General features: G+C 35.7%; 1 protein-coding gene across 3 annotated transcripts in view; it reads right to left on the minus strand.

The window, feature by feature from the left end:
- PSMD14 (proteasome 26S subunit, non-ATPase 14) overlaps positions 1-20,376 on the minus strand; it is a 46,760-nt gene that overhangs the window by 18,208 nt on the left and 8,176 nt on the right. For all 3 annotated transcript variants that reach the window (XM_053982011.1, XM_053982008.1, XM_053982010.1), the window contains 4 exons: positions 5,884-5,955; positions 5,455-5,574; positions 4,260-4,330; positions 3,139-3,289 (listed from right to left, as the gene is read on the minus strand). In XM_053982011.1, coding sequence (XP_053837986.1) covers positions 3,139-3,289; positions 4,260-4,330; positions 5,455-5,574; positions 5,884-5,955 — 414 coding nt within the window. The remainder of the gene's footprint in view (positions 1-3,138; positions 3,290-4,259; positions 4,331-5,454; positions 5,575-5,883; positions 5,956-20,376) is intronic.

A 20,376-nucleotide genomic window follows, 5' to 3' on the forward strand; every position in this document is an offset into this window, starting at 1 on the left:
CATTGCACAGACTGGAAAACTGGAGGGGATAAAAGAAAAGTTTATTAGTAAGTGTAAAATGAAACAACAGCTAGCCAGGTTGCCCCACTGGCCATATTTCAGCATGTTTACTTTGACTTCATTCAAAGAAATCAAGCTAAAAATAAAAGTCAAAACAAAGCTTTTCCTCTCTGGGTTCTGAGACCACTGACCTCCAGTTAAAACTCACTGCCCTGTTGTGAATTTATTTTACAGACAACTAGAGCACTAATAGCCTAAATATTGCAAAATATGGTACACTGTAATGAAAAAAACTAATTTGTGTGCAAGAATGTGTATGTAGAGTAGTAAGATCAGTATTTGGAATTACTTGTCCTTCACGTGTCCTACTATATTTATGCAAAAATATCCCAATCCTAAAGTGGTCATTAAAGCAGTTGGCATTTAATCCACAGGTCTATATGAGGGGTTTATTTTTATATAAGGATTTTACATAACTTTTTATTTTTGCTCATTGGCTTTAAGACATAAAATGACTGGTTTGGTTTTATTAATTGATAAGAATTACAGGTATATTTATTTTTAAACTGCAATCATACATCCCTGTACTATGCAAAAAACATGTATGGACACAAAGCAGTTAACAAAGAAGTTAACAAGTTTTCATTTACTACAGTAACAGGGTAAAATGATTTCTAATGTTTTAGTTAGTCAAGGTGAACCTGAGGTTCCTCATCAGAATTCACTGCAACTTCAATGAAAATAACCTCTGCCCCAGTTATTCTTCACTAGCCCAACCATGACTGCTTCACTGACCATAAACTATGGCAATTTATATGGGCATGGACCTGCCCTGAGGCAGCTTTAAAATTAGCTAATGTGCTATTTTGGGCTTTGCTTTTAAATACATTTAATCTCAGACAAAACATGCCATATTAAAATCTTCTATGCCACATGTTCACTATATTTTTTTGCCAGGCAGTCCTGCTAGTATAAGGTATAATGAGTAATGATCTTGGACTCACGTAGCTAAAGCTCACCAGTATAATGGTTACTACACCAGCAAAATTACCTCTGCAAGTGGCTCTTCATGCTGGCAATGCAGATACTTTCCTGAAACAGGCTGAGCTCAAGCTCTGTAGCACACAAAGAGGCTGTGGGTGCCATGATAAATTAGCCAGGCACATGAAGCACTGGAACCTCACTTAAGAAACCCCCTTGAACAATAATATATCTGCTCTTCTCTCAGTTCATCTAAAATCCAAACACTTTTTAGTGTAAGTGATCTTGCCAACAAGGATCATAAAACTCGAACACATTCCACATCTTCCAAATCAAGAAATTAATTACAAGTGGTATTCATAATTTGGGAGATTCTTTTTATTTCTAAGCTTTAAAGGATGCACTTGCCAGAAACATGACAGATGTAATTTTTTTTTAACATGAAACCTGAGAACGTAATTTAATCTGACTGTAACAGCTAAAAATGTGTATGAAAAACAAACATTACAAGACTTCCAGTAATCTCAAGTACTGGCAGCAATGCCTTAAGAGCAGCTGTAACTGAGAAATGCTTAGATGGACAAAAATTTATTCACATTCAAAATAAATATGCCAAAGATTACTTTATTGAAGATTTCAAAGATCTCAAAGCTAGACATCTATGTCAAACAACAATGGCAATAAAATTACTATAAAAAGAAGAACTTAGTGAGCAAGTGTGCAGGATGACTTATTGGGAGGCTTTTCTTCTTAATGGATTGAATAGCTAGTGAGGTCTAAATTAATTACTTGTAATAGTCTTGACAATTATTTTTTGACAAAACAAAAAGAATCCTATTTCAACATTTCTATTGGAGTGGGAAAATAAAAGTTCTAGGAAAAATAAGTTAGGAATAATTAAGTGTTCTACTGCATCTTATCCCCCCACCCAAGACTACCTGTATTTTCTTCTACTCTTTAAGCAATTTTAAAAGGAACAAAATTTATACAGATGTGTAATACCTTCCAAACAACCAGAAGCTAATAATTTTTCAATTGCCTGTTACATAAATGTATTTGCAATAAAATTCAGAATTAAAAAAAAAAAAAAACAACTGAAACAGCAACTGTAGCTTCAGAACATTCTGCTATGAAATTAAGTGAACTCATAGTGTTTTGTATCTTTAATAAGATCTGCCTCACAGGAAATATGATACTACAGTTTTATAGAAGATGAACACTTCTGAAATATTTATAAATTTACATGAATATCATCCATATATACCATGACGCATTTCAATAATTATTCTACAATACAATGGGAGTGCATGCTCAAACAAAACACCTCAGCAGTATTTTAAAGCAGTAAACCACCTAGCCAATTTCTGTACGTTCTGTAGTTTTTCTAATCCACTCTCCCTGTGGTTGAGCAAAATCGAATTGCCTCTCACATTTGCAGACAGCTCTGTGAAGGTGATAATAGAGCTGCTCCCTGCTGTCATGAGGCAGGAAATAGGAAAATGGCATATGGGGCTAGAAAGAAATAAAAAGAGAACTAAACAAGAACAAAAGAGATTTCAACAAAGGACAACTATAACCCAATATGCTTTGCAAGTTAAAATCTCTTTTCATAATAATTTAACGTACTTAATCATTTATCTGCACACGTCTCAAAAATTCAAATGCTTGATATCAACTTCTCCATAAAGTTTTATTGCCCAAAACATTTGGAATAGAAATTTTAATAAAAATCATCATATGCAATGCCTGCAAACCAATGCATTCTTAGTACCCATGTTAAGGGGCTGAACCTATTCCAATCTATTAGTAATTGATCTCAGAACCTGTAGCCAAAATTTAATATATAAAACAACATATACTTGGATTATTAGTTGTAAACCTGTTGTGAGTGACACCTGAATAGCAAAATATTAAGAGAGGATTATGATTGGTTATGTGTACTGACAATATCAAAGACTTCCAGCCTGTTTAAGGACTACTTATGTAAGATGCAGAACAAACTGGAAGTGATATTTTCATTTACAATGAGATTTTGGTTTTATTTTTATTTTTAATACAGTATGGGCCTCCAAAAATCAAGTATTTACATATACTTACAGTGCTTCTGTATTAAATCTTACTAAAGTACCTTAAAAATAAAAAGCAAGACTACTATACCTTTCCTTTTACACTCTGAATGGGATCCACCACCACAGCAACAGCTCTTTCTGATAAGGCTTCAAAGCTCTGCTGAGTATTGATATCTACACCAGACAACCAACAGCCAAAGCCAGGATGACTATGATACCAACCAACTACCATCTCAGGTCTGAAACAAAGAGGACAGTGAGATTTTTAAAGATATAAACACTTATCACAAGAAGAAACAGGAACATATCAGGGCATAAATTATGATGAGCTGTGAAAAAAACACCATTAGTAATATTTAAATTACTCACCATAGTATAGTGAAAACATGGACATGAATAAATGCGACAAAAGAGGGCTATCATTAAGGGATACACATTAGCAGTGGTAGATCATGCTTTCAGTTTTTCACCCTGTTACCACATCTTCCCTGAACCAGTTTTTACCCTTTCAGCACTTGAGTAAATATCTACTCTTTAACTCCTTGGCGTCGAAGGTTGAATTTTCACGGCAGAAAGTCCATTTCAGACATGGACAACGGGAACCAACGGTGGGAAAGGATTAAATATCAATTAAACCAGCAGTAGAACTAGGAACTCAGTCAAAAAGCAATTTGCACTGTTCTGTTCAGCTGCTGAGCCTTTTGCTAACATTAATTTTGAAGTTTTTCCCACAGTAAAAGAATTTGAGCAAGCAGACGACAACTGTTGAGAGGTAGGAGTGAAAGAAAAATTTGTTTAAATACTAGGATCTTTTGCAAAATGATTTTCCATTTCTTTTCATTAAAATTGCTCATGAATAAGCTATAACTTCAAAAATTAAAAAAAATATTTAAAGGGTTAAATAAAAAAATCAATCTTTTAAGCAGGTGCTATATAGTAACCACCTATGCTAAACTGAGCAGCATTATAATCTTTCTGGGTGATAATCAAAGCTGTAGGTTTAACAGGAGTGATAATCTCCTGACAATTGAAATGCATGACAGGGACTGAATTACATGCTATGCTACTCACCTAATTTTTGGGGCAATTATTTATTTTGAAACATTATTAATAGCCCTTAGATCACAAGTTTTGCAGAAAGCCAGCCGTTTCTTCCAAAAACTGTGGAGGGAGTACTTGTGACTGTGAGCCCTCTTTACAGTGACTTACCTTCCCGTCTGTTTCAGCATATCCAACATTTTTGCTTGAAATACAGGATCAACTGCCTCCACACTGACACCCTGATTTAAAAGACAGACAAAAATCATAGTCGCTGTACATGAAGCAATATTATTAAAAGACAGACAAAAATCATAGTAGCTGTACATGAGGCAATATTATCTTTTAACTTGTAACTTCACACAAACAAAAATATTCATAAGCATCTGTTTAAAAAGGCAACCTGAATAGTTTAGTACTACATGACAGAACACCCTTAAACACAAAATGTAATTTTTAGAAATGCATTTCAGTGTTAATTTTTAAATGCTGAAAGATTATTTTGAATTGCTATTTAAGTGATCTTTACTATGAGTGAATATGATTAAATAGGCATAGGAATTCACCTTTTTCTCCTCTGTTTGGTCTGCAAACAGTGGCCTGTTGTTTGTCCCAAGTTCAGCTCTACACGTTTTATTCAAGATAAATATCACATATTGAATTCTGCAGATTTTTATATTATGCACATGAATAAACTCAGCACAAAAGAATTTGAAAATTTCATGGAGTGCAGCTCTGAGTTACAAAGGAATCATCCCATGCCTGTTTTAAGAACATTTCATTCCAGTTACACAAAATAAAGCATCATAAATTCCAATTATTTCTCTTGACTCTTTACCTCTTTAAACTGTTCATAAAATGGATATTCTTACTCAAAATTTAAATACATTTTTTTTTTCAAATGACAGAACTATCGTTTAAGAGACAGCGACTAAGATTTGTCAAAGAGAGGAAGTTTGAAGTATATAGCACCATCACAATTAAGGGCATGATACATTCCTAATCAAACGTTTTACATTTTGAATATTTCTGCTGGCTCATAGTATATGAGTTCTGAAAGTTATCAATTTTTAAGTCTTATAAGTCATGTAATACACTATATTTATACATAAAAAAGACGTAATATCTGCATATATTGATACACACACTGAAGTACTAGCCTTCACTCAAAAAGAAGTTTTGACTACATTTCTTTTTACTGAAACCCTTTAACCATTAGACTTGTTTGGATTATAACTCACAGCTTATACCTTCAGATTGCTTCAATGAGGTAAAGCATAAAAAGCTTTTAAAAAATAAATTTACCCTAAGGCAAAAAAACAAACAAGCAAATAAAATTATCAAGGTCTAGATGCAAAGAACTCACCGTTCCGGACTGTGGCATTGCAAAAACATCAATCACTCTCACAGTATAATCATCAACAAATTCCCCAAGCATCAGACCCATAACTTCCATAGGGACACCAGCACGACCATGCTTCAACATCTGGAATTGAGACCAAATGACACCATATGTTTAACAGGAGGCTCAAGTTTTTTCAGCCTTTGTTGATCTCTAGCTAATTTGCAACTTGTAGCACTTTTGGAAACTGTAACAAACTATAAAAAGTAAAAATGAACCCAACAAAAGAGAACTAATTAAAATAAGTTTCTGAGGGTTCCAATCAGTATTAATTTATTTTTTAAATAAGTCTGGCCAGCACTTAGGCAACACAAGTCCATTAACTCTGGACTGCTGCCAGGTGCTCTAACTCCAGCATTATATTCAGACATAGTATGCACACAGAACACTTACTTTCAGCAGTGCAAGGGAAGAGATATAAACCTGTTCCGCTGTATCGACTGCAGGAGCATCTGTTGGTGGCCCCTATAAAAAGAATAAACAATTATTTTCACCATCATTGTTATTCTGCAGTTTCTAAATATTTTCTTTTGTTTTGCATATTGCAAAACTTATAGAAAAATGCATATGTAATTCTGACTTAATGAGTTAGATGTAGCTGTTACAAACAAAACAAAAAATCGTATACCCAATCCCCAAACCCTTCTTTACAGCACTTTCTGTCACTAACATTATTTTGTAATAGGTCACCCAGCCATCATCCTGCCACCCCCACCCCAAACAACACAGTCTAGAGAGCAATCTTATCAGAGCCAGTCAAATATAAAGCAGGCAAGTGTTACACTGGATACAAACCTGTTACAAGCCATTCATTCAGGCTAAGAGTCAGATAAGTTTCCATTAGTCAGCCTTGCTGCAATGCTAACCTTCGTCAGCTGTAAAATATGGCCAGTTCTCCAATTAACTATGTGTTTCTTACAGTGGTGTGAATGTAAATGCTGCTGGGCTAGCATGATTAACTGGCACCAACACAAACAGCAATTTCCCTTTGCTTCATCAGCTTTCAGCTAAAGAGGACTTGCAGATAAAGGCTATGGGAGTACTTTGCAGATACACTGGTACAGTGAGAGAAAAAACGGACCTCTGATCCCTAGGTGGAAAAGCTGTGAACAAAATACTTTGCTCTTTGCCTTATGAGTAGTTATTCAAAAATTAGCACAACTGTCCCAGGTGTGAATGATTGGTTGAAACAGGTTCTGTGTACTGTTGAAATTGAAAAACACAGGAGGCAGCAGTTTAAATGTCCCTTTCTTGAGGAACAAGAGAAATATTGCTGTTATATACAGAATTCCACAGGAGCGTACCTCATTACAGCCAATTAACAGCACATTCATTACTTTATTACCAAATTTCCACTGAAAAGACACAGCTTACTTCTGCATGAGGTGATGCAAACTTAGAAGGGCAACAAAGCAACTATGGAAAAAAAAGATACTCCACAACAAGTTAAAAGAGGAAAAAGGGTGCCTTTACCAAACACTTAATAGATTTAGAACTTTGATTCCATAGTTATAAGCAAAAGTAGGGAAAAAACCCCTTTTGAATAAATTCTTAATTTTTCACTTCAAGTGAAAAAATTCAATACAACATGCATCCATATGACATCAAACAAGACATAGCAATCAACACAAGCCATTACTTCCTGCAGATAAAACTGGATACTTACATAATCAACACATTACATTTGTACAGGAACTACCCTTTCTGCATACTTTGATTTTCACACACAGAGAAAAACATCAGTCTTCAGAATAAAGCTTTAAAGACAGTAAGAAAATTCAGTTGTGGGGTTTTTCCCCCTTAAAGTCAATGAATCTATGAGTTCTACATCCAATTTTTATATTATGAATCCAATCTTTGTATTTTGAAACTCACGTGTATGCATGGATATGTCAACCACATCCACTGCCTAAAAGCTTCAAAACTCTATTTCCAATTTTGATACTGCTGACCATCATCTCTCCATATTTGCCCTTCCTCACTTACTACTCACTCCTAATTCTTCTGTCACTTTAGTCTTTTCATCAGCAATCTTCCAGCATGTTTCTCTGCTTTTCACCTTCCATAGTATTCTCACCAGAAGTCCATTTTTCATCAACCTCACCCCTTCATCAAGTATTTCCCTGGCCTAGACCTAGCCCAAAAGTGAGATGCTCCAGTTGAGATGAGCTCCTCTAGCACTCAAACTGAAACACTCTAAAAGCAGTTCTTCAGAACATTTCCCAGAACCAGATGGACAGAGCACCTGCATTACTTATCCCAAATTTTCTGCAATTAAATTGACTGGCAAAACTTCAAATGCCCAATCATTTTGCTGTTCCCGTGTTTTTTTCTCCATAAACATGTCAGTTTGCTTTTTAAACTCTATCTCTTCTGCTTTAAGTATTCACTTAGAAGTGTTCACTCAGAATTTGGAAAGCACAAAGACTCATGTTTCTGCTTAATCAATGCAAAGAAAAAAAGCCCAGGTAATGTGAGTTTTAATTTTAAAAGTAACTTACTAGTTTGTTAACAAAACTCTTTTTTTATACATAACGCTCTCCCAATTTCCCACCAGTTCTAGACCAGAGATGGTCTGAAGGGAAGACAAAAATAAATAGCAACTTTGCATTTTAGGAAGAGCCCTAACACTCATGCTGTGATCACCAAATGCATTCCACATTTGTTCCAGATTTTGTTTAACATTTCACTGTAAGCAACCATCCCATTACACCATTCAGTAATTTTAAAAATAAAGAACAGAGTAATAAAAATCTCCCCCAGATTAGCACAAATAGTTCCATGATTTCTGGAAGGCCAATCTTGCTGTTCAACTGAGACTAGCTTCTCAAAAATCAGGAGGTGTGAACTGAAGCTTACTCCACAGACTATAGCTCTTGGATGAGCTCTCCTCTATGAAGTTTCTAGTGTTTGCTAAATCTCTCTGACACCTGTCCTGCAGCTGAGGCATTAATCAAAGCTCTGTCCTCTATATAGATGCCTGTGCCCTCAACTTATAAAAGCTTATTCTTCAAAACTTTTCTCATTTTAGAGATCAGTCAGTAGACTGGCCACTTACAGGGAAACAAAGACAAACATTAATAAATTCTGTCTCTGTAACAAGGCAAAGGAATCACCTTTAGTTTAAGTGAAGGTAAGAGCTAAAGCAGGGTGTTCCTAATATTTCCTTAAGATTTCTATATTCCTTGGAGCATCCAAATGCTCATTTACCGTGACGATGGTGCAGAAGAGGGGATACCTAATATGATACTTCATCAAATCTTTAGGCATTCTATGAGATAAATTTTTTTTTTTTTTCAAAGCTTATATTGAAATCCTGTTGCCAGCACCCATAGTCAACAATTTAATTTCAGCAAAGGAAACTCTGCTAATTCATAAAGGAATTCTTAATTGGTGCAAACCAACTTCCTTAACTTTTGGGGTTTTTTTTAAAGCTATAGTATTCACTGTGAAGGATTTTACATGCTAAATGTGTTTAAATAGATATAAAAATTACTACATTAAGGATTAGGAGGTATCAACAGCATACTTCACTGCTTCATTTTAAGCACATGCAAGACATAGTAAAAGTATCAAACATGAGTTTCCACTCTTACCAGGCAGTTCAACCAATTTACCTGAACTTGTAAGAATTAGCTAATGGTAGTACACAAGGCAGGTTTGTTAACTCTCAGTCATCTTATAAATACACAGCACATACCAAGTATTTCCTTGGTCATTGATGCTTCTTTGTGTGACCTTACTATCTCCTTTCCATCTGCTCTGTTCTTCTTATAGATTTTAATTACCAGTTAGATTATGGGAAAATTTAAGTACTCATTGCACCGTACCAATTATGTGTATTAATTTTCATGTTAATATTCCTTCTTTTGTTTTGAACATCAATTACAATGAGCTGCTCAAAAGAGTACTGAAATTCAGGAATTCTGAGGAGGAAATGATCCGTAGGTCAAGTTTCACATTATTTTTCTACCAAAGATAAACCGCCACACATTTGTATTTCTACAGAAAATTCTAAACCAAAGTTCATCAAATTCCTAATATAAAACCTTCAAAGATTTAACAGATAAAGCCAAATGAAACTTGGGTCTTCCAAGTAGTTTACTTGAATTTAGATGATTTGAAAACAGAGACATTTGGAAACTGGAACCAGTTTCTTCCATCTCTGAACACCTCCATTTCCACAAATGGCTGATAATGTAACACAGCCCTGGAGTGACAGCCCCAGTTTCTGCATGTTAGTTACACAGTATGTGGGAGCCAGCTATGAGTTACATGTTTTGAGTTCTCTTTGGCCTGTTTCTGGTAGTCTTTCACAAAAGTTTACGCATTTCTTTCATCAAGCAAAGAAGAAGAAAGATTTTATTAGCTCATCTCTACATGGAGGCAAATATTTTACACTGACCCTCCACAGCATGTGCTATTACCACTGTTCATAAAACTTCACTGCCTGCCAACTTTAACAAAGAAGCACCATCCTTACGAAGCAGAGCACCAAATTAAATTAACTGGTATCAGGGACCCAGACAAGAAAGCATTTGTGTCTGCAATGCAAAAGAGCTGCTGGTGTTTGTAGTTACATTATCATATTCAAAGAACAGCTATCTTATTGCATAGTTTTGGAAGACTGTCCATCTCACTGCAAACCAGCAAATATTGCATACCTACAGCTTTATTGGATTGTTTCTTGAACAACTGCAGAAAAATTACATTTGGAAACTCCAAGGAATACTGAACATTCTCTTTCCCAACTATGTATGTATAAGCTGAATACAGTAATTACTAAAATTAAAGAACTGCTGTAAAAAATACTGTTATGTGTTACTGAAAGATTGATGCTTCTTCTGAATCAACTCTATGCTTCCAGTCACTGAAATGAGCTGCCTGATGGCCACCTCATAAAACCCAACCAAGCTTTAGGATTGTTTTTGTTTAGAATGGCAGAATTCCAAGTTCAATAATAATTGATAAAATTAAGTTACCACTATTCAAATTTTTTTGGTAAGACTTGTAAGGGAAAAAGAATCACATACAAGTTATGGACAGAAAATTACATTGTAATATTAAATTATGCAGGTTACTATTTTTGTTTCAAGTAGTTAAAGAGATGATCGAATATAAAAAGCAGTCCTTTACTTGGGTAGCCCTTGTTGACGAAGTGTTAAAGGCATTTGCCATTCTTACAGGATAAAAACTAACGCCTTGAAGTGTTACCTACTCAGGCCTTTTAGCAAATTTGTTAACACTTCTAGGTATATTACTTCACCTTTCTCTTACTGTGAACTGATATAAATTATTTAGCCAATTTTATTATTAAATGTGAACTAAAGTGTCATTTTAGAGCACTGCTCTTTATTTGTACTGTTTTAGATTTATTCAAATAGTTATAGAAAGCAGACTTGATTAATTACACAAGAAACTGAGAAATATTCCACAAATGGATACACTTTCCATTGTTTAAATAGATCTTAAACACTGCTCTGGCTTCATGCTAATAGCACAAAAGACGATTTTGAAATACATCATACCTATTTCAAAAAACCCTAGTTTTGCAGTGGCAACTGTGATAAAAATCCAAAGGCAGTGAACTTAAGTGCTGTAAGGCACGTCTCAGCTTTAACACACCAAACAACATACTACTGTGTAAAATAAAAGAATCATCACTACTTCTATTTATTTTTGTAACTGGAACAATTTAAGCACAAACACAGGACACACAAGCAAACAATGACTGCTATCATGTTTTATTTCTTTCCCAGTAAGCTAAGAAAGAACCTTTTAATAGTTTAATTTTGTGAGTATTAAACAACTAGTGTGAAAAACAAGCTGCATGTAAACTATTTCTACTGCCTCTGCTTCAATGACTAGCTGAGGCAACCTGTTATAGGAGGTGTTAATTGGCAATAGGAGTACAAGTCAGAAGCATGTTCCCCATCGTCCTAACCCAGCAAGGCTAGGTCATTAAAGTGGAAATGAATTCTTTCATGCCGACTTAACCCTTTCACTACATATTTTCAGCTGTTACATACAAAGACAATTGAGAAAGATCAGCTAAAAAAAAAAAAAAAAAAAAGACAAAAACTCCCCTTGGATTATTTTTGAATTTAGTCATCCCACAATTTTTCTTCACTACCCTTGTCTACCTCCTCCAGAACAAGTGTTACAGGTAAAGATGACATTTTATTATGTAGGTAAGGGGGAGAAAGGCAACTGAGGTATAAATGCAATGACAATCATTATAAAATAATAATTTATCGTATTAAAAGATGCGTGGAAGGATGAGTCACCTAAAGTGATCTTAAAGTTACTATTTTGTGGAGGTAAATTCAACTTTGTGTGTATCACTTGGTACAAGGGAAAAAAAACCATTACAAAATACTAGCTGCAGAGGACAAACGTGAGCAAGTGTGCAAAGGAGGTAGATGCATTAATGATAGTAAGGCCTTAAAAGTTCAGAGTACCACTGCTCTTCTCTACTTTTTGCCAGTAAGTGGTACAACCTGCTGATATATTGACATAAAGAATAAGAAATTTCTTAGATCAGCACAGTGTTTTTTACACATCACTAAGCCTAAAAATCTAAGCAGAGTTGGGATTGTGGAACCATTTTCTTCCTGTACTGAGATAATACACTTCTGGAAATTACCAACTCATGTTCCATCATGGAAGTGGCAAAGGGAGTGAGGCACGTTCTAGGATCTCAACGATTCTAACAACTTTGTCCTGACAAACACTAGAAACCATGTATTGCAATTTCTGCAGTACAGGAAGTTAACACGATCAGTCATGACAGAGAAAATTATTGCAGTCATACAAAAATATTAAAAATCAGTGAGCTCAATAAAAAAGGGGAAAATATATTACTTTGCATTGTGAATCACACACTAAAATTAGTAGCAATTAGAAATTTTATTGGTATTTTCAAGCTATTACACACACAATTTTGTAGTTAGTTCCACATCAACAGGATTAGATTTTGAAGTACCATTATGTCCAAACAGTTTGTATGTTTAGGTCCATTTTTATACCAATTATAAACAAGAATGCATAACAGACCACAAAATACTGTAAGTCTCAACAAACAGCCTAGATTTCTTGAAGGATCACATTGTCTTGTTACACCATATGTCAGATGAAATAAAAATTGCAGTAATATGTTTAGTCTCAGAGACTCCAAAATGGAGTAGGGATACTAAGGAAGTATTGTGGCATCAACTGCTACCTTAAATTGAAAAATCTCTGAAAAAAAACCCGACCTTAACAGGCTACATAAAAATTGTCTCAGTATGTTTTACAAAATTCTGCCTCCTAAAAAAAGTTCACCCAGGTTCACATTTACAACAGAACTCCACGAACAGCAATATAGATGGACTTGAAATATACAACATTTCCCATCTCCCTCCCTCTTCAAAACCAAAATTACAAAACACAGAACTTTGTATAGCTTTGAGCAGTTGGTTAAACGGGTTGGGATCATAAATTTGCCAACACCTCTTTGGTGCAGAGCCAGAATTTTACTGCTTAGATTTCTGCTTATTTAGGATTTTAGTTTCTGTGGGGCGGTGTTCTGTGGTTTTCTTTTTTAGTGTGTGTGGGGTGGGTTTTGGTTTGGTTTTTTTGCTATGGTTTTGGCAGGGGGGTTGTTTCTGGGTTTTTTGGTTGGTTGGGATTTTTTTTGCATTTTTTGTTGTTTTTTTTTTTTTGTTGGTTTGTTTGTTATTTGATAGTTTTTAACTAAGCAGATCTTCAAACAAAAATAGTCTCTAGTTTAATGAGACATTAAGAGAACATTATTATTAAAAATAAATATTTACTACTCAACATTAACATGTATTCATGATATAAAATTACTTACATATATAACCTTGATGCAATTTGCAATAGTCAGACTTCCTACAATGTTCCCAACCAACTATTGTATGAAACGGCTGCTTAAGTGTAATCTTCCCTGGGTCAGTGTTTCCTCTGTCTTTACCCCATTTAATCTACACATTCATTGAGATACATAACTCAAAGGGGTAGGTGTGCTGTATTACTGCAGTCAATATTCCTTACCAAGCATAAAGACAATTTGGACTGAATGACCTTTAAATGTCCCTTCCAACACAACCATCCTATGATTCTATGACAATGTCATAGAAAAAAGTCATAAGATTAGGGACACAAAACAAGTTCTCAGTAACACTATATATATTTTTGAAAAGACCTATTGTTTTTCACAGCCTCAATCTACTGGAAGTAAAAAGAAAATACAGAGGTCAGCTTCATTCCAGAAAAAAGCTAGGACTAACCTGTTATCTACTCCCATTAGCATTACAGACGGTACTGGGACTTAGAACTGAGAGTCTCAAGGCAGATGACGAGTCAGCACCCAACATAAAATTTCAAATTTTGTCTTCCTCCTGTAGTCTTGCTCCAATGTAGATTTTTAATTACCTTATTCTAAGCACAGTTCTGCCAAAAAGGCAGGATAGCCCTCAGCAGGTTCTGCCTAAGCTCAGCCTAAAGTACATTTTTTGAGGCAAAGCAGTTAAAGATATCTCCTCAATATGAAGAAGAATGCACTGGGTTCTATATGCCTGAAGGTTCAGTGTTATGAAGAGCTGGTCCTCTGGATACAAGCAGGTCAACTCGGAGACTCAGTGACAATATGCAGCAAGGTCAGTTGTCTGCAACACTTGAAAAAAACAACCCATCAACCAACACCCACCACCCCCCCCAGACCACACCACTATAACACAAAACCACTTCAAACTTCCTAGAAGTACTTAGAGGACTCTTGTACACAGCAGGAAGAAAAGAGAAACCCTCGTTCAAAGCTGCTGCAGAGTAGCATTGCAACTTAATATTCAATTGCATGGGATTTCCGAAAGAAGATACAATTTCCAAGAGAAATAAATTAAATTGATCGCTGTAGGGTGGCTGTTTCCTGCTTGCAGAAAGGAACACTAAAAGTGAATATGTACAATGCAAAATGCACAGAGATATCTCTTCTTCTTTACCCTTTCTCCCCTATGTTCTTTCTCATTATGGCTACACTCATTTCCTTGTCCAAACTCCTTTGTCTCTTTTGGAGAAAGTCAAAAGTCAGCTGGACTACACTGGCAATTAGATTGAGGAGAGAGAATCTAATTGCCTAATTATTAGAAGTTTATGATCTGAGGCCAAAAAGAGGCAGCTAAAAATGTTCTCCAGAGTAAAATAACAGATCAGAGAAAACTGTAATGCTCAGACACAATCCAGTAGCTTTTTTAATTTTATGTTTGTTTGTGATTAATATGTAGGACAAGTCTGTAGTGCAGCCATCCTATTTTATGACAGCCTTTATAAAACAAATTACACACAGGGTTTAAGTAAAATTATGACTGCTCCTAAACCAATTCTAGCAGGTTTCTCTTTTCCTCTCCCAATTAGCTCCTTAAGAGACAAATCACATTACAACAACTCAACTGTACTTCCAATGCATGAGACCTATACTCTGCTTTGCCACCCCCAGCAACTTTCAAACAAGCCTAACATGACCCGTGGAGTTACCATCTCCAGCAAAACCAGACCCCGACCACACCTGGACCCTAAATTTGATATGAAGCTTTCGTTGAACAGCCCTGTTCTAAAACACTAAGCAGTGCAGTTAAACATTAATCCCAGACAGTGAAAGTAAGTGAAACAGCACAGTTTATTATCTCTAAGGTGGTTTTCTTCTCCTTAAACCAAAACCACATATTTTGTATATAAAAACTGATGTCAAGACTTTCTATGGAAGATAATGCAGGCAGTTAAGTCTTCTGAACTTTCTATGGGATTTCATGCTTGGTATTTTTAATGGATGAAAAATGTTTGTCATTGAGAAAATTCTTTTATTCCCTAAATGGGTTGACAGCTTCCAGGGAAAAAAAGTAGAACTGGAATAACTCACCCAAATTGTACACCATCTCATCTACTGGGAATTACATTTGAGTTCTAGAAATAGTAACATTCTTTGTACTTGAGAACTTTGCTGGAAATTGTCTCAGAAGCAATGGCACAGAAATGATGCACAATTTTAAGAGCTACAATTCAGATTTATTCCCCTGGCAACATATTCTCAAAAGGTGTATGTGAAGCTTCAAATACGTATGAGAAGTAGACAAAAGTGCACTACCACAATTCAAACCACATAAAGCATACATACCCAGGAGACACAGAAAGGAGAAAGTCATACAGCTAAACAGATACTGAGATACCAGAACACTCTACAGCATTACAATGAAAAAGGTACTTAATTAAAGACAACACATTTACACCCTCCAAATTAAAACACAAGCTGTTTCAAGAATCAATGAACAAAAATAATTTTCAGTAAGATGTTAAGGTGTTGCAGTTTTTCCTGTTTGGGTTGTTGGCATGTTTTTGGGTTGTTTTATTGTTTTGGGTTTTTTTTTGGAGAGAAGGGATGGGGGTATCTGGGTTTGTTTTAAGGGGTATCTGGGTTTAAGGTTTTTTATTGTTGGTGGATGTTTTTGTTTACATAGAGAAGATGTAAGATACAAGAAAAAGTCATGTACTTCAAATGACACATCAGCTGAATGAAGTAACTCAAGGAAATTTGCATCTAATTGTTAATTGGGAATGATCTACGCAGAGCTTGACCCTCCTCTGTCTGCCAGACCATCAACTCGTCTTTGGAAGCCCCACAGAAGAGTGCATTCTGCTGTCCCTTCAACAACCACCCTGAATAGATTAGCACACGAAGCAGAACCTTAGATCAGCAGCAGGTCTCCCAAGTTCCCATGGTGCCACATATTAACTAAATAGGAAAAGCATGTTCTAAAAAAGCCAAGATCCTATGAGGAGAAAAAGGTTCCATAGCACCAAGCAGTGCAGTATTTGAAACCTCCTAATCAAAGTGACAGTTTTCAAGTGCCATTTACAATGCCCTAATCTGGAAACATCCCAGCTAACCCATCTGATCAACTATTTCACAGATGGAAGCACTTGATGGCTAATTGGCAAGTCCATGATTCAAATAAAATAGCTATCTGTACTTCTTTTTCTATATTCCAAGTCAAGGTGTAAACACTCCTTATAAGACACAGGTCAGTTCTCTGTCTCCCCCTCCCTTCCCATTGGAATTTTTCCCCTTCCCCTCTGTCATCAAATATGTTAATTCAAAAATACAGAATCAGTTTTATTTTTCATTTATTGTACTAGAACAGTTGTCGGCACTAACAGAGCAGTGTAAATGAATATTTTCAAAAATCTATCAAGCAATGAAAAATTATTTTAAAAGCCTCTTTTAAAAGTGTCACTATTTCACTGCTTTCTATCACATCTGGATTCAGAAAAACAGACAGCATGTGCTAGTATGGACAAGAACTTGCTTAACTTGAATTACTAGTCTGTAAGTGATGGAGAGAAAAGCTTGGCTACAAATGCACTTAAGTTGCTCACACCCTTTCAAGTGGGATTGCCTAATAGAGGCATATGTGGAACTGATTTCACCAGCAAACAATAGTTCAGCATACAAAATGAAGAGGAGTGTTGCTCCAAATTCCCACCTGCTACATAAGCAGAATGCTTTTACGTACCCCACAAACCTGTTCATTTGTCTGCAGCAAATGTACAATGCAAATCGAAGTACTAAACCACTAGTGAAATTCTTTGGTAGGCAGTATTCCAGAGGGACAAACAGAAAAGAATTAATCAGGAAAGAAAAGATAAGTAGAAAAACCCAACACAACAAGGGGCAGAAGGAGAGAGAAAGGAGACTATATAAGCGAAGAAGAACAAGGGCATTGCCAAAATCTTAATTCCCATGAACTACAGGAGTGAAATTGAAGTCATAAGCTTTTCTTTGAGACATCACAACCCTTTCAATCTTTTACATCTTTTCTAAAAGGCTTCATTCATTCATTTATTCATTCATTCACTCATGCATTTATCACGAGAATATGAATTCAAGGCAAAACAAACTTATGGACCAGGTACACCACTAGCCATGTAAGACACAATTTCTGCATGAAGCAGTGTTTCAAAGGAGGTCATACCTCTGGCATCTAGTTCAAAACTAAACACAGGTACCTTGCCATAAAAAGAACACACAATTAATGACCAAGCATACTGTCAGAAAACACCGTGAATGGCTTATGCCAAAATTTGGAAGATTGGAATGGAATGCCAAAATTTGCAAGATCCTCTTCTCTTCTCCTCTTTTGTCCACCTCCTGCCCTACTAAGACAGCCCTTTGGCCACCTATGATTAAAAGAGAAGAAATCCTTCAAGATTTCTAAACCACATGTCACTGGAAGGAAAGTTTATTGTTGAAGTATCAGTTTAAGATTACTTCCTTAAAGATTTATTAGCCATTTGAAGACAGGCTTAAGGTAGATGGGATTTAGCACTGACCACCTCTGGACACCTGAAGGCCAATCAGTCACTCAATAGCATCCTGAAGGAGCAAGAAGTAAGGAAAGAGAACCACAAATTCAGTGACAGTAGTTCTCAAGTGTAATACACTACACCAGAAGACTTGAAAAGCATATTGCAAACACATTAAAGTGCATTTGGGACAACATATCTGAGTTTGGAAATTAAGAAGACCAAGAAAACCTAAATGAGACAATAACCAGAAAAGGTAATTTTGCCAAGGGGGAAGAGCCAAGTAACTGCTGCTGAAGAAGCTAAAGCAGGTCACTGAGAAAGAATGCCTTGGCAGAGATCAAACAGGAACTGTGCTGACCAAGCATCCGCCAGTACTTTAACATCAGTTACAAAGCAAATCAAACAGACTCTTAGCAGACTTTATGTGAGGCATTCCTCTTGCTAAGCAGACCCCAAGCTACAAGAAAAAAGCAAGCTCCAAACTATGTGATAAAATTACTTTGAAAATGCCTCTTTTTCTACCAGACTACATATACAGATGATTCTTATGCTGGCAAGAATGGCTCAGTCAGATGTTTTTACTATGTTCAGCCTTTAGAACAACTGTAACACAGCAATAAGAACAAAGAGCTTCTGTTGCTTAAAACACTCTAGTGCAAAAGAATCATAATAATTTTGCTTTCTAGCATTACAAAATATATCCAAGAAATATCTTCCTCCTCTCTTCTATCTCAAAGATATCTGATTCACTCTGAATTATCTCTCAATCTCGATTATCATCAATTGATATTCAGAATATAAGTGACCTTTCAAGGTCCTTTGAAACACACTATTTTAAGGACATAAAAATATTCTATTTGAAAAGCCTTCCTGCTGATTCAATAAACCAAAAGGACTACAAATGTAGTCAAGATATCCAGTGCAAGCAGCAACTTAAGTAAAGAGCAATTCAGTTTTATGCCTTTTTTTTAATCCAACATATACTCATCAACTCATTTAAGACACAATTCCATATTTAAACACAGAGCAGCTTTGAGGGCCAAAGCTACCAGAGGAGTTCAGCAAGCTTCCTCTGAATGTTATGTTCTATTGTCTGCCACAATTTTCTAGCAAGCTTCAAGATGAAAATTTCAGAAAACAGCAGAGAGTTAACCGTAAATTTGAAAAACAGCTTTGATAAACGTCAAGTTCAGAGAGGACTAAGAAGTGAAAGCTTGAGAGATTAGACTGCACAGATGTTAAAAAAATGAAGAGTCATGAAGCAGGCTGGCAGCTCAGAGGAACAAGAGAAATAACTGTTTAAGAAAGTGAAACTAAAAATAACTGAGGGCGGCTTGAAGATTCACTAAGAGAACGTGAATAGAATTTTAGCTATAAAAAGGGGAAAAAATTATACACCAAAAGTTACAGCTTATTTGGCAAAACATCTAGAGTCTGTAGATCAGCCTAGAATATTTCACCAAATGCTTCAATATTAAACTACTCCTGTAGTTATACTGGACACAAACACACTATACACAACCAAAAGAAGCATGGGGTTTAGCAATTTCAACACCCCAGAGGAAACCCTGGACACATATCCCGAAGCCCAAGACATACAGAACTGATTCCTGAGGAACAAGAGTCTGGATTCTCAACTTAGAAAGAGACCAGGAGGCAGATGAGGAAACAGAGGAAGGCCAGCTACTGCAGCCAACCAAAGGAAAGGACTACAAAGGAAATTACACTGGACTCCATTCCTTAAGGAAATAATTCTTCCTACAGACCACAAACAAAGAAGTTCCTAATTATTTTTCCCCTGTATCCACAGTAATCAGCACAATGTAACCAGATCATCTTGATTCTATTTTTGAAGACTGCTGGCCATGTCAGTTGATCAAGGAAAAAAGCACTAGGACTTGCTGTAGAGGTAGGAGAAGCCATACAATGTGAATAAGTCTCACTGGAACAGGACAGCTGCCAGGGAGGCCTTCTTGCTGTGAGTAGTTACAGAAGTGAGAGCAATCAACAAGAGGAGATGCAATAAAACACACATACAGGTAGCTACAACTACCCACTAGTGATAAACTCAAATTACCTCTTGAAATTTACATATACTTCAGTATCTTATAATGCCCCATTCACAATGTGATCCAAGAACTGAAATATATAATTTATGAAAGAGCAGTGGATATGCTTGCCCATTTAGAATACCCTTCATATTCTGAAATTCCAAATTATTGTAAACTTTTTTTTTAATGTATTATGTGCTTCCAATGCTTTTCAATACAAATTTTAAAATGCTCAGACACAAAAAGAAAGGTTTATAAACATTCTGTAAACTTAGTGCCAACACATGTATTCATATTTACAAAAAAAAGGTCAGGTTTTAACAAAGATATGCATACACGTATAAAATCTCTTGAGTCAAAGATTATTACTATGAACTCTGTTTTTTGATGCTGTTTTAAAATATGATAGTATAATAGAAGAAGTACTCCAGAATTTATTAATTTTAAAGAAAAGATTTATAAGCTATATACTAAC

Source organism: Vidua macroura, chromosome 7 (assembly GCF_024509145.1).
Source record: "Vidua macroura isolate BioBank_ID:100142 chromosome 7, ASM2450914v1, whole genome shotgun sequence".
In the NCBI taxonomy this organism is placed as follows: Eukaryota; Metazoa; Chordata; class Aves; order Passeriformes; family Viduidae; genus Vidua; species Vidua macroura.